Source organism: Podarcis muralis, chromosome 1 (assembly GCF_964188315.1).
Source record: "Podarcis muralis chromosome 1, rPodMur119.hap1.1, whole genome shotgun sequence".
NCBI classification, from domain to species: Eukaryota; Metazoa; Chordata; class Lepidosauria; order Squamata; family Lacertidae; genus Podarcis; species Podarcis muralis.
Window position 1 is genome coordinate 68,152,106 of NC_135655.1, and position 14,426 is coordinate 68,166,531.

Sequence of the window (14,426 nt, forward strand, 5' to 3'; positions counted from 1 at the left end):
GCTTTGTGCAATACTTGAAAATCCTGCCGCCAGACCTCAGAAGAGAACCGTTTCTTATAGAGAAAACTGTTGTGTTTATTTCCATAAATTAGTTGTCTTCATAGGCACCAGGTCCCTGAATGCAGGGGTTTACACTGGAACATAGGTGCTGTAGTAAATAAAAAGTCAGCAAAAGTGGCTATGGATGTGATAGATTGCTTCCTTTAGTTCTAAAGTGTTACTGTAGGTCCTCAGGGATAAAGTTAAATTAGGGTAGTATTTGTCACATTCTTTCACCACCATTTTTTATTGATTACAAGTGAATATAATCATCATTTTAATTTGGAAAATTAAATCTAGCAATGGAAGGGTTCTGAGACCCTGTTTATCTTAGCCTTCTAGAATACAGAGGTTCCAGCTGGGAAACAATTCATAAACATTGCTTAATACTGTATACTAGCTATAATGAAGATCTGTCAAGAAAATGCTTGTCCTTGGTTGTTCAAAATGCTTGTTCAAGGGTAGGACATTCCATAACCATAAAAATAATTCAAAAGTGTGAACTTTCCACAAATTCTTAGGCCCGCTTACTCAAGAATAAATGCTTAAGCTCAGTAGGACTCATGTTTAGGATTTCTGCTTAAGTTACCTAGTGCACAGAGTAGGCATGTCAGTCTAAAGATAACAGGTGAGAGGGGGGAAACAAGCTCTCCCTATACTTAACCTACTCCATGGATTTGTGAGAAGATGCTCAAGATAATGTTTTATGTTGGAGAACGAAACCTAATACTTTAAAATATTTAGTAGTTCTTTGTTTAAAGTAATCACATACATTTCCACCCAAGCCTTATGACAGGGGTATTTAAATAGCTTCCCCAGGGCAACAAGGTGCTGTGACACTGTTTTAGTACCATAGCAGCCATTCTGTTTCACTAGAATGTAAAACAACCATAAACCTTTAATCAAAACTAAGAAATCTTATATAATTTCCTAGTTAGCACAGCAGGTACACACTATGTGACCATGTGTAGCAGCCTTAAGGGAAGTTTTAAATGCTGACTTTTCTGCACATACTCTTTTAATTTCTTCATACAGTAAGCCTGCAATTTACATGGGGATTACATTCCAGGGACTGACAGATTTGAACAGTGCTGGATAGTCAAGGGACAGAGGACTTCTGAGTAGACATACATAGGACTGCTCTATAAGTTTCAGACCCTATGCCAGTGCACCATAAGAAAACATAATGGTAAATCAGCATAAACATTTATGACTGATGTTGCTAGTCACCAAAGGACAATTTAAAAGATTTAATGAAACTACAAGAGCAATGGCCACACCTAAGATTTATTGTGGGTTTTTTGGGGAGTATAGACAGACAAAATGTAGACAAAAGTGGTGAATAGGTTTTCCTATCATGTGCAACCAGGAAAAACATGCAGCTCTTTGGTCATATTCTTTTTCTTCCCTACATTCATTGCAATACAGATCAAAGAGTGTACACAAACTAGAGATTAAAGTGCCATAGATCCTTGCCTACTGCTAGCTAAGCATGGCAAAAGAGGTGCATGTGTGCTACCAGAAGCTGCAGCATGTTGCTTGTTTCAAAGCAGACACTCACGTATCCCAGATGCAAACACTATAAATATTATGCCTAGATTTGGAGTGCACTTTTAAACGTTAATTGCAGCATAAAGAAGATTCAGACCCTGCATCTGAATATGTACAGCAGCCCTAACTATGCTTACAGAAACTGGACTTGGCAGCCAAGTCTGACGCAACGTAAGACTCCTGATCACCAGGCAGCTCTCCCTCCTGCAGTTGCTCAAGTCCTCTTATGTTCACAGGCTTCTGTCCTTTGCACGATACTGTGGCTATTTTGACAGTGCAGTAATCTCTTCTGTCTTCATTGCATCAGCTAGGAAACTCAGCTCGTTGCAGAGGTTCTCATATCTGTAAGCCATCCGAATCTGTGCAACATTAGTCTTTCGAATGTCATTTCCTTCAGGCCCTTCGCTGGAATAGTTTGTCCCTATGCATTTCTGTTTTTCCTAAGGAGGAAACAACGTTTAAAGATGATTATCAACTTAAAAGTTGCTCTGAATTTTAAAGGTAATGCTTTTTTTTCTTTTTAAAAAACACATTAGGGCTTGGGTTGGACAAGAGATGCCTCTCCTACCCAGCAAAAGCAAGAAGGAGGGGGAGGGAGGGGGGACCAGAGACCAGTGGTTGCTCCCAGGTGATGTTAGATTACAACTCTAATCACACCTAAGTGTTGGCCATGCTGGCTGACCTGATGAAGTTTAAGTCCGGCAACATCTGGGAGGGCAACATGTTAACCACCCACACCATGGAGGGAGTCATCTCAGCAGCAGCATTTATTCTGGCAGAGGAAAAAACTGCCAAAAAAGAAACAGCAGCTGAGGGCAAGGAGAAGAAGGTAGATGGCAGTAATACCGTCTTCAGTTGTAATGTCATATTCTGAGGGATTGTTGACCCAAAATGGCTGACATCTGGAGGCTGCTTTGAATAGCTTCCAGTAGCAGCTTCCTTGTACATGTTGCATAGTGCCTAAACACATGGATCTGGGATGATTCCATATCACTGCACAGGGGGGATTTATGGAGGTAAGAGACTAATTTCTCTGGTCCTTGTAATGCATTCCTACACAAAATGGATTTAAGACAATTCCATGGGAGCCATTTCATAAGGCCACCATGTAGTAACCATTTTGTGATATAACTTGGCCTCCATTCACTCTCTAGCCCTGGGCAGTCAATCACTCAATTTTTCCCTCTGTCAAAAAACCCAAACAGTCAGGATATTCAGTCACTGGCTTCCCTTTCAACTTTCAGACTATCCTATCAGATGATAAATATGCATCCACATGTTTAATACAGCGTGACTGCAGTCCCCATTCCAATCAGGCTTCCAGCTGCACTCAGATTCTAGCTTGACGTGTAACACAAACAGCGGCACATACAAAACAGAACTTCCTGCAGCGCACGGAATTTACCTTATGCGACAAACCACTTTGTAGTACACTGTTCCTTGCTAATTCACACAAGTCACAAGTGCTCAGTTTCCACACTTGAGCTGCTATGGCATATTCCTCCATCAGTGCTTCCTTTAAACATAAAATATAATTATTTACTAGCTATGTAAACACACTCGTATACTTGTAAATAAATTCTGTTAAGACAACTGTCTAATGGTTATTGGACCATCTCAAGTGGTGAGCTAATTGCTGAGAACTGCAGACATCATTGCCAACTGAGTTGTAGTTCTTAGGAAGGTATGCCTGGAGACAAACAATATATATGCTTATATATTCAAGATTTAGGATTTAAGCACAAAGTAAGGAAGCAAACAGAAAGCCAGCCAAGAGCCAGGTGAGGAGTCATTATAAATGAGTGGCTGAGGACCTGCAGGATTCTAAGCTCCCTTGTTCCCTTGGCATCCCATCAAAAAGAACCCCCAACTATGCAAAGTCCTGGGACTGACATAGTTAATTCCCTCCTACTGAGAGGAGGGGAAAGTAAGAAAAACTGTCCTCCTGGCTTCAGCAATCCAACAGGCCTTAGGAAATGACAGTATTTCTCTCTCTCTCTCTCTCTCTCTCTCTCACACACACACACACAGCTAACATAGGATTGTTCTGGAACCGACTGTTGGACTATGAATGATATTAAATGCCAGTCCAATTCAAGAGTAGACCCACTGAAGTTAGTAAACATGACTAGCTTGGGTTCATTAATGGTCATGATTCTACCGTGAGTAGGAGTTAACTATTATATCATGGCTGTAACCCTATGCTCATGGAATGCAGAAGGACTTTCTTCCACATAAACATACATTTGACTGGGCTACTTTTTGGGTTGATGGGGGGGATTTAAATTACGGTAATTCATTTTGAAATGCAGTGAACTTCCAAAATTACTTACTTTTGTATAGTGGAACTGCATTGGGTCATCTGTAGACAGAGAAACATGGAGTCCCTTGTGTAGAAATTCTCGGAGTGGGTTTTTTGAATACTCCAGGAATAGGCTGTTGTTGCTAAGAGGGGACATGGCAATGGGGATTTGTGCAAGATAAAAAAGATACTGGAGAACTGGACTCTGGACAAAAATAACAGAGAGAGCCATTATTCATTGGTACAGAAAGATAACAGGAAAGGAGATATTCAGTCAGAGGAAATGGAAAACGCTTGACTTCAATCATTAAACTTGGGAACATTTTAACCCTTCCTTTTCTTCCTAGTATTGTGACAGCTGTTTTTGTACTATTATTTGTGTACTTTACAATTATCTGTTTAAATAAAGTTTATTAGCAATTTAAAATAAAATAAAATAAAATACTTGGGATATTAAACCAATGATTTACCATGAACTGAAGTGTTAAATATAAATATAAATGCATTCTGTTTGTAACAATTGAACTGTGAATTTAGAACAACCCAGCCCCTTAAAAGCCAGGATTCTGCAATGCAAAACCTCAAATCTTTGACCAAATGACAGCCCCACGTTCAGTGACCAAAGTGTGATTTTGTATATGTAACCAAAACTACATTTTCCTTGTTACAGAGTCTGTATTTTGAGAAATGACCTGAGCTCCAAGAAGGCAGTGAGAACAGGCATAATAAAGCATAGGTGGATTCAGAAAGAGGACCAAAAATGGAGAATGAGAAACAGAACTGCTGCATGAATGCTGGGGATAACCTCACAGCAGCTCTTCCTTTGGGAAAAGGCATCTAGATATCCCCCAACAATAGAACAACAATGGCGTACCTAACTGCTCTCATAGAAGGGCACACAGTTTTGTTTTTCTAACAACATCTAAGGCAGAGGTTTCCAAACTTTTCATGTTGGTGACACACTTTTTAGAGACATGCCTCATTTCGCGACACAGTAAATCAGTTTTGCCAGAAAAACAAGAGGTTAAACTAACCCCTTTCCAGCGCCTGGAGGAGTGCAGGGAGTGTTCACGCGACACACTACCATGTCACAGTTTGGAAAGCTCTGATGAAGGTTTCTAAACTGTGGATATTAGAATTGTATTGTCTCAAGTCTGCCACCCAGTGGACAATTCTTTTAAAAATTTATAGATGACATATTTCATATTTGCTGACATTCTAACACTCTAACCCTATATGGTTATATTTTATACTAGATGAATTGCAAGGGGCTGTACCTTCTTCAGCAGTAATCCATGGGAAATGTTGTCTGCAGTAAGAAATGCTGACACCAGGTGAGTGATCGATCCAGCTTCTCCACAATGAGGCCGAAACAGGAAGGTACTCATGCCTCTTTCCCTACAGAAATTTAAAATAAACCAAAGTTTTAAAAATTGTCATCATGCACTCACACTTTGTAACTAATTCCCAAGTAATTATAAAATAACTTGTATTATGCAAGTTCACAACATCTGTTACATTAGCAAGCAAACTGAACCTGAGACAATGAATGAAGTGAGGCCTAAGATTATAAACAATCCTGTGAAGCAAGTTCCAGTGTAGTCAATTTCACTCCTATAGTTTTTTGTGTGGTGTTTTTTTTTAAGATAATGTTCTCAAGCAAAAAATGTTCAAGACTAAATTAATTTAAAATATAAAATGTTATTGAAATGGTGGAGCATTTCTTTTCTTGGAAATACAGGCTGCTTTGCATTATTCTTTTTTAAAGGGTGGATGAAAGGACATGCAAAAACAGGGAACATGCTACACATATCTCACTGTGCCAATATACAAAACTAATCCTGACAAGACAAAGAGGATCACTAATGATGCTCTGGACACTACTCTATAGGCGTCAGTGATGTTTTTTGGCACACATCTAATGAAGAAGTACTGATTACTTCTATAATCTACTGAAAGCTGGTTCAGATGCTCTCCAGATGCTGCCTGAAGTGCAACAAAACCTTACAAAGTGTGTTTGATCCAGAAACCATAAGTTTGAAAAAGTGTGTGTGCGTGTGTGTGTGTTTGTACGTTAGGCAGTTGATGGATCTACAACAGAGGGGGTTAACCTTTTCCAGGCTGATGGACCCACAAGATTGGTTAGTAATGTGGGTTGGGGGGGTGGTATTAGGCACACAGTGGGGCAGGAAAAGCCTTTTGAAATCACAGTATTGCAGTGGGGGCACAAAGCAGAAGTCAATACTTTTAAAAACAAGCACTCTCTTTTACTATTTTTTTTTTATAAAAGAAAAGGAGTACAAGTATGGACAGGTCTTGGGGGCTGCAAAAAACCTATTGGGTGGGTCAGCCTACATGCCTCGAGTTAGGTGCTCCTGGTCTATGAGATTAAAAAAACACTTTTCATCCCTAGCCAACAAGAGACGCTACACATACAAAAATATGCTCTTTTCATACTTCCTCAGACTGCAAAGTCTGACACTAGGGCCAGAGCTGTGAATGTGCAGTCCTGGTTAGTTTCTTCAATAGTACTGATTTTCTGCCTAGATGGCAGGAGCAGGGACAGAAGAGCTGGATTCAACCTTTTCTTCTGGCCCACAGATGATCAGCCCTGTTACAGAAGGTGCCACCCAGGGCTACACGTGTACAATCCTAACCTGATGGTTAAGTCTGCACAGTGCTGTTTTGCTCAATCATTTCCTCTTTTTGGACTGAATTGGTGGTCTTTAAAAAGCCTTAGAAGTAGAATCAGGAATGGGTGCTTGCGGGGGGGGGGGGGAGAGCAGCTCTAGAAAGGAGATCATAAAAACACTTACATTTAAGTTGACAATGTTATTCTGATTTAAGCTATGCTTCAAATTCCATGTTATATCTTTCTACTAAAGATGCAGAGATAAGAAGATATAAAACACTACTACTTACTTTCTAAGGTTGTTCAGAACCATGATGTTTATGTACATGTAGTACAAGTAATAGCTATATGGAGGATTTTTTTCACTAGTCCAGTTATCAGGGTTGGGGCTCTTGTCAGAGAACATGTGGTCACTATGCTTGGATTCATCATCCACACTATCAAACCCTGTCACCTAGGAATCCAACAAAACAGACGTGTGTGTGAATCAACTTCAGCATGAACATATATATATATATAAAGTCAGGGCTTTAGGCCAGAAATTCCACAATTTTTCCTTTTCCTTCCACATAGCAAAGGCAGAAGAGATCCCACACAATCAAACACTACCTACTGAAGTGTGTGCCCTCAATAGTTAAACTACAACCAAGAAACATAACCATTATACTGTTTTGTGATAGGGTGGGGAATACAAATCTGAATGTCAAGCCTTTATTGGTTTAAACTGTGAACCAGAATAGTCTGAATCACAGCTGAACCCAAAGCCCAAATTGTAATGGTTTACTCAGAAACAGTTCAGCTTCCAGCCATATAAAACTGGGATTGGACTAGCTTAAGCAGTGTCGTTAATATTTCTACAGAGCAGAATGTGCATGTTTACAAAAGAAATGTTGCTGTCAATGAAAATGCCTACTATAAATAGAGTCCCCACTGCACCTGGGTACTATTTATTTTAATAGAATGTTCTTCATGCCCAGGGTGTCATTATGCTGAATGTTTCCCAAACTCCAATGTCACAGGACTGACGGCTGCTGAGCAAGAAAATACTTTGGGTATGTGATGAGAAAGTCCTATTGCAGTCTTCCTTAAACCCATTACACCACTAAAGCATTGCAGACTCTCCAGAAGAGGTGTGGAACATGTGGCTCTCCAGATGATGGACTCTCATCAGCCGCAGCCAGGATGGCTAGTGGTCAGGGATGATGGCAATTGCAGTTTGAAGCATCTGGAGAGCACCAGGTTGGGGAAGGCTTGCCTACTGAAAGGAGGAAGAGTTTTACATGTGGAGCCAGTGGCAAGGCAGTGGTTAGAGTGCTGGACTAGTACTTGGGAGACCAGGGTTCGATTCCTCACTTGGCTATGAAGTTTACTGGGTGACCTTGGGCCAGGTCTCAGCCTAACCTCCCTCATAAGAAAAATGTCCAGTAGCTCAACTGCGTCAGACCAACATGGCTACCTACCTGAATCTATCTCCCTCACAAGATAGTTGTGGGGATTAGTGATGAGCGAGAGAACTATGTAAACTGGCTTGAGCTCCATGGGGGTAAAGGTGCGATAGAAATGCAACAAACAAACAAACATATAAATAATAATATAGAGGTGTCGACACCTGCCGCAACTCCACCTCAACCAGACCTCACAAACTGCCTAAGTTCACCTGCCACAAGGACTGTTTTTCTGGTGGTATCCTGGGCGGCTTCTTCTCACATCACTTTCATGGAAGAGGCCTGTTGCATTCCTGTACCATGCATGTAATGTCAGCAGTACCTAACATGCAACACAGAAGCCCATGCAGTAGCACCTCCTCCCCACACCAGTATTAGCCCTCTTGGAATCTGGGGCAGCAGTGAAGTAGGGAAAAGCCACAGTTGTAATCTCCTTCCGTAAGGTCTCCAGCATCTGATGTAACTTTTGCATGGATAAGAGCAGCACTTTCCATGCCACTCTAGGAGAGGCCCTGAACATTCAGGCCAGCCAATCAAGGCAGAGCTGCATGTTCTAGAAGCAAACACCTCTTTCACAGCCACAGGGCCCACAACAGCTCTGTGCCACTCATTTGTCAAAAGCTGCTCAGTGTTCACACCAAAGATGGTAGAATCATAAAACTTGAAACATTTTTAAGTTTTCGCCAGCAGAGGGAGCTGTGTCAGAACAGTATAACAGGTTGCTGTTACTGTACAGTGGTACCTTGGTTTACTTCCATAATCCGTTCCGGAGGTCTGGTTGTAAACCAAAACAGGTTGTAACCCAAGGTGTGCTTTAGCCAATGGGGCATCCCAAAAAAAGGGGGGTGGGTTGTAATCCAAAAAAAGGGACACACACTTCCAGGTTTGACATGGTTGTAATCCAAAATGGTTGTAATCCAAAACGGTTGCAAAGCAAGGTACCACTGTATTAGGAAATGCGCACACAGTTTCAATCAGCAGGCGGTGGCAGCTTTGACAACTGCAGGTATCTAATCAGCGGATGGGGGACTAAACTGAATTCCATCATCTGACTAGCACATAGTTGTGGGGAAATGGCTAAAAACAGTAACACACTCAAATCTTACTGATATGAGCATGTGGCTCTTGGAGAGGGCCTTTGCACTTAGTGGTGAGAAATTTTGGAGCAAGGCAGAGAAGGGGCAGGTGTCCTTAATGACATACACAAAAGAAAAACCAGGACTTTGTGCTGAAGTAGCTGAAATTCTGCACCAAGAAAGAAACTGAATTTGGCAACCTGTATAAATTATGCAACTTGTGCTCATTTTGCATAATTTATTTTGTTTTTGCTATCCCCGGGGCAGGCCAAAGCAGTATGCAGAACATGGGTGCCCTGTTCACCAGGAGCCTTGCTCAGACCCCTGTCTCTGTGGCTCTTTGAGTTTTCATCCCACCAAGCATTTCCAAAACATTGCAGTTCTAAGGATGAGAAACTTGCTTTTAGAAGCAGGGAGAGAGGAGAACAAAACAAAAAGTTATGGGTTTTGGAACAATTAATTCTACACCCAATACAAAATGAAGGCATGCAGTGTGATCATAAAACGACTTGATACATGCAGCCCTGAAGAAGGGTCATCCACAGACTTACATATTTAAGGAAGAGGTGCAGCTCTTTATGTTCCAATGGGTTGATAGTTGCCTCAAACAGAGGTAAGAAGATGTTCTCTAGCATTTTGCCAAAGCTAGGCAGAATCTTTTTTGACCTAAAAATATCACTGAAAGAAACAAGAATGTTAAATATATATATTTATTTAAAATTTATTTATTTATTTAAGATTTATTTGCTTAGAAAAAAGGCATGATTCTTAGAGACCAAGTATACTGACCAATATATATATTGGTCAGTATAATGCCTGGTAAATGTACAGAATGCAGTTAAGATATGCCTATTCCCCAAAGCATGTGGGGATTATGCAGAATGGCTGGAGAATGTACAAAATCCAGCCAATATTTCCCAAGGCCTGTTGGGGATTATGTATATTATGTACACAATCCCCTCTTCATGGATAGATTATGTGCACATTCTCCACAAGGCCCAGGGAAAGTGCACAATGGCCAGATGTTAAGCACATTAACCACTAAACTTGCATTCTCCTTAATGTTTACATACAGTATGTGTGCATGTATATATATGTGTGTGTGTGTGTGTGTGTGTGTGTGTGTGTGTGTGTGTGTGTACACACACAGGGCTTATGCTTTAACTGACCTGTCGTATTTTTAATTCTTCATTATAAGCAAGGAAGATTTAAACTCAAATATCAATCAATAAAATTACCTAGTAATTACCTGATGAGAATTAGTTTCCTCTACAAACCTGCCCCGAAACAAAATATATTGTCTCAAAATTCAGTCTTGAAATCTCTCCTAATGAGAGCTTCAATTTGAGTGACTAATGCAGCATGCATACTTGTTTGCATTATGCTGAGTAGAAAAACTAATGATAGCAACCTGCTTCCTAATGAGTAATGTGATTTATGGGGACTTGAAGTGCCTAGTGGACTCATTATTTAGCTCCCCAGTCAATGCACGTTGGCCATGCATCATAATCTCTAGCAAATAACCATGTCTTAGATACCGTACTTACAGATGCAAAAATTTATAGTTAAAATTATGCCAGCCTTCGTTCCCTATCACACTAAAAGACTTGTATGAAAATTATTTATCTGATTTTTCAGCTTGCATTTAGTCTGATATGTAGACCAATTCCCATTGCTAGTTTGAAGCGCGTTTTGATTAAACAATCACAAAAATTACAGAGGATTGCAGTTGATATTTTACATCATTTTAAACATGTTTTCAGTTCAGCCTTAAAAGCAGACCCAGCAAAGGTTGAGGGGCGCCATTGTGGCCTCCAAACATGTGTAGGCTGTGGAGCCAAGCAGAAGCTCCCAGGTCATTCAGCATGTGTATACACGCCAGTCCTACCCTGTTAATGGCGCCAGTCCTGCCCTGATATATGTACATCAGAGACAGTGCCAGCATCATTAACAGGGTGGTGCTGGCCATTGCACACAGGCTCAGCGTACCTAGAGTACAAGCTTAGCCCAGCCACCACCCAGCTAAGCTGCATCTACTTCAACTAGATGTACCAAAAGAAGTTTGGGGGGTGTACAGCAGCCCCACATTTAAGGCGATGTGCTGGTTGGCTTTTAAACATGTCTCTGCAGCTTACACAACAGTGATATTTACATGTGATGTTGGTTTCATAAAAGTGATACATTGCTTGATTGTAAAAAAGACACCAAAAAACACCCTCAAAGCTGTGTACAAAAGATGTGACCAAAGACAACATTTCTTTACCTTGCCCCCCCCGCTCTGTTCAACTAGCTAACACTTGTACAGAAATACAATGTCACATCATGTATCTTCCTCTACCTAAACATTAATAAGAGAAAGAATGGGGCATGGGCAGCCATGTAACAAAGCGCGAGGTGAGGAACCACTTTTTCCTGTAAAAGACTGCATGCCAATAGACTGGGCAGGAACTGCTGGTAGGCTGTTTCAGAGCCTCTCCCTTTCCCCTCTCTTAAATACCCCCTTCCTCTCTGTCTCCACCCCTTCCAGCGCCACCCAAGTGGCTGACTGGGAAAGGGACAAATAGCTCATCAGGGGCCTGAACTGATCGAGTGCAGGCCTAGGGCCATCCCAATATATTTTGGTACCCAAGGCAGAATAGCAAATGAAACCCCAAATCAAGGGGGTCAAGTTGTTTTGGTGCCTGAGACAGAAAAGACCACCAACACTTCTTCCATAGGAGTAAAAATACAGTAATAACACTCAAAATTAACTACCCAGGGCAGTTTCCTCACTGTCCAATGGTAGGGCTGGCCCTGTGCAGTGAGTCCCTCATCCCTTGACTTTCTATTACTCCATCCATTCTCAGTTCCACTCCCTTTTCACCTCTCCTCATAAATAAGGCCGAGGGCTGCAGGTTCCCCACTTGATTTAAGGTAACATGTATTTCGACTGATAGAAAAAAGTGAAATTGAGTTGTCCAGTTTTGTCCTCTTTGCTTCACACAGGATACTGTGGTAGCTGCCATGGGGCAAGGCTGTTTGCATTACAACAGGAGAAGAGAGAAGATTAGATCAGACTTCCTCATTGTTTTTGAGAAAGTAATTACATGATGAAGTAATGCTTGTGAGAGAAAAAACACTATTCAGATAGAGAAAAAGTGCACCCATAAGGCTAAAAAACAATGACACAAAGATACTTACTAGATTCTAGGGACCTGAATCATCCAACGCATGTGCGGTGAGTAAACTTTGTGCCTGATGAACCACTTAGCTAAATTTGGCCATTCATCTGGAGAACGTCCATAAATGGACAGCCGAGGTTCTGTGTACTGGTATTTACTTTCTTCCAGTTCACGGGCAACTTCCTATTCAAAACCAAGCCATTATTACATTTCTGCCAGGAGCAACACATAATCACAAAAGCTTTACACAGAGATCTTAATTTGGAAATATGTCCATTGAAATCAATGATCTAGAGTGTTAGCCATGTTTTGTGCAGTCCCCACCCCCAATATATTTGTGCAGGATCCAGAGAACCCAGATGCGTGTTTACAAATTTATTCATGTCCACTGACATTTTTTTCTAACTTGCTCAAACTACAGCCCCCAAACCATACAAAGAATGGGACTTGTACACCTCTTAAATACCCTTTTTGTGATGCACTGCAGAAAAAAATAGTAAAGTTACCAGCTTTGAAAAGCCCTTTAGTACATTCCTAACCTCACACACCCATCTGCATACTACAGTTCCTGTGAGCAGAAAACCTTGCAACTTTAGAGCCCGTCTAGCTTATACAGATGTACGTGTCTGTCACACAAGACATCTCGTATTCTATGTGGAGTTCAGTTGCTTTCGGGATTCAGCATCTCCTTGGCTCAGCGGCATACGCTGCAATTAGTATATTTCACATTACAAGTGTTTTCTACAAGACACTAAGACACAGTAACTGAAAGGATTCAAAAGCTGCCTACCTTCACCATACGAGCAAAATATTCACCACCAATGTAGTTCTCTGTTTTTAAGTACAAGTCCCTCAGCTCACTTGCACCAACTGGATTATATTTGGAGTTGAATTTATCAAATCGGTGAAATGTCTGGCGATCCTGAGATAAGAAGGGAAATGTGTATTCAATAAACTGAGTATCAGTTTTTAACAACTCACATATTGTTAAGTCATATTGTTGCAGTATATTTATTTACATCTACTTGTAAAATATCAAAATGTCAATATATATTCTTAACTAAAGCATTCTTTAAGTAACAAAAAATATATATCACAAAAACCAAGAGAGTAATCTTCTCCCTCCATACATGGCTCAAGTACAAAATCCTGATCTCCATATTCAATTTCATCTGCTGGTCAAAATGTACTTACTGCATGGACATCTAGTGAGTCTACAGTGAGGTCATAGGGATCCATGTTGAGATTTTCAAACACCTGCTTTAAAGTTAACTTCTTGCCTTTTTTCTCTCCCACTATCCTGTTTGGCTCTGTTTGGTATGTGTGTTTAATGAACCTCAGCAAATGTTTCTGGTTCATACAGGCAGCAGCATGGATATGGGTGTCAACCTGAAATCACAAACAAGATTATTCTGGCTCAGCTGACATCAAGCATGCATATTTTACTATTAGCCATCTGGCACAGCAGGTAATTTGAAAGATATCGAGCACCTTCCTCTCAGCGTGCTATGAAGCACTAACTTCAGCAACGACAAGAGTCATCAGGTTTCAGCTTTTGGGAGTGAGGAAGAATATTCTTACATGGTTGAACTCCCCTTTCACCAACAATGTAATCTAAGGATCACAAAACTCCCATTGTCTTGTCAAATGTAGCCCTCAGGCTCTGGTCAGATGCTACTTCTTAAAAGAAAAGGAGGAAACCTATTCTGAATACATATGCAGTCAAAGCTATTAAGGATAAGAGTCCTACTAGTTGTAAGATGTTCATTTGGAATTCAACATGCTTGTGAGACACAACACATATTCACCTGCATTATAGTTAGTGAATGTTCATTTTGTGAGTAGAGACCCATTCACAGAATGGGCTTTTCCATCTCCTCCTTGCCCCTGCAGCCTGCTGTGCCTCATGAAAATCTACTCCTGAAAATTGGGAGGCTATTCTGAAACATAATGCATGTTAAGTAGGAGGCTGCAGCAGGAGGGAGAAGTCACCAGAAATCAGTGAATTCCACCACCCCTTGTGCAGTCCCTTGGATCTAAGTCATTATGTATGCATTCTGCACAGACCCTCCTGGTGTGACTTTGCATTTATACATTTATATTTTCTTTCCAAATGTGTTATTCTGTTCCCACCCCCTTTCCTGTCAAATGTGTCTTATTTTGACTGATTTTACTTCCCGTTTCTCAGCATATCCCTGACCTCTAGTGAAGATGTCTGTC

At 40.8% G+C, this 14,426-nt stretch overlaps 1 protein-coding gene across 4 annotated transcripts in view; it reads right to left on the reverse strand.

The window, feature by feature from the left end:
- Positions 1–1,308: 1,308 nt before the first annotated feature.
- Positions 1,309–14,426, reverse strand: part of AMPD3 (adenosine monophosphate deaminase 3) — a 31,187-nt gene continuing 18,069 nt past the window's right edge. For all 4 annotated transcript variants that reach the window (XM_028731395.2, XM_028731402.2, XM_028731420.2 and 1 more), the window contains exons 7-15: positions 13,401–13,595; positions 12,997–13,128; positions 12,226–12,389; positions 9,597–9,723; positions 6,815–6,978; positions 5,170–5,290; positions 3,924–4,097; positions 2,996–3,106; positions 1,309–2,030 (exon numbers count right to left, since the gene is read on the reverse strand). In XM_028731395.2, the coding sequence (XP_028587228.2) occupies positions 1,854–2,030; positions 2,996–3,106; positions 3,924–4,097; positions 5,170–5,290; positions 6,815–6,978; positions 9,597–9,723; positions 12,226–12,389; positions 12,997–13,128; positions 13,401–13,595 (1,365 nt within the window). In that variant the 3' untranslated portion in view covers positions 1,309–1,853. The remainder of the gene's footprint in view (positions 2,031–2,995; positions 3,107–3,923; positions 4,098–5,169; positions 5,291–6,814; positions 6,979–9,596; positions 9,724–12,225; positions 12,390–12,996; positions 13,129–13,400; positions 13,596–14,426) is intronic.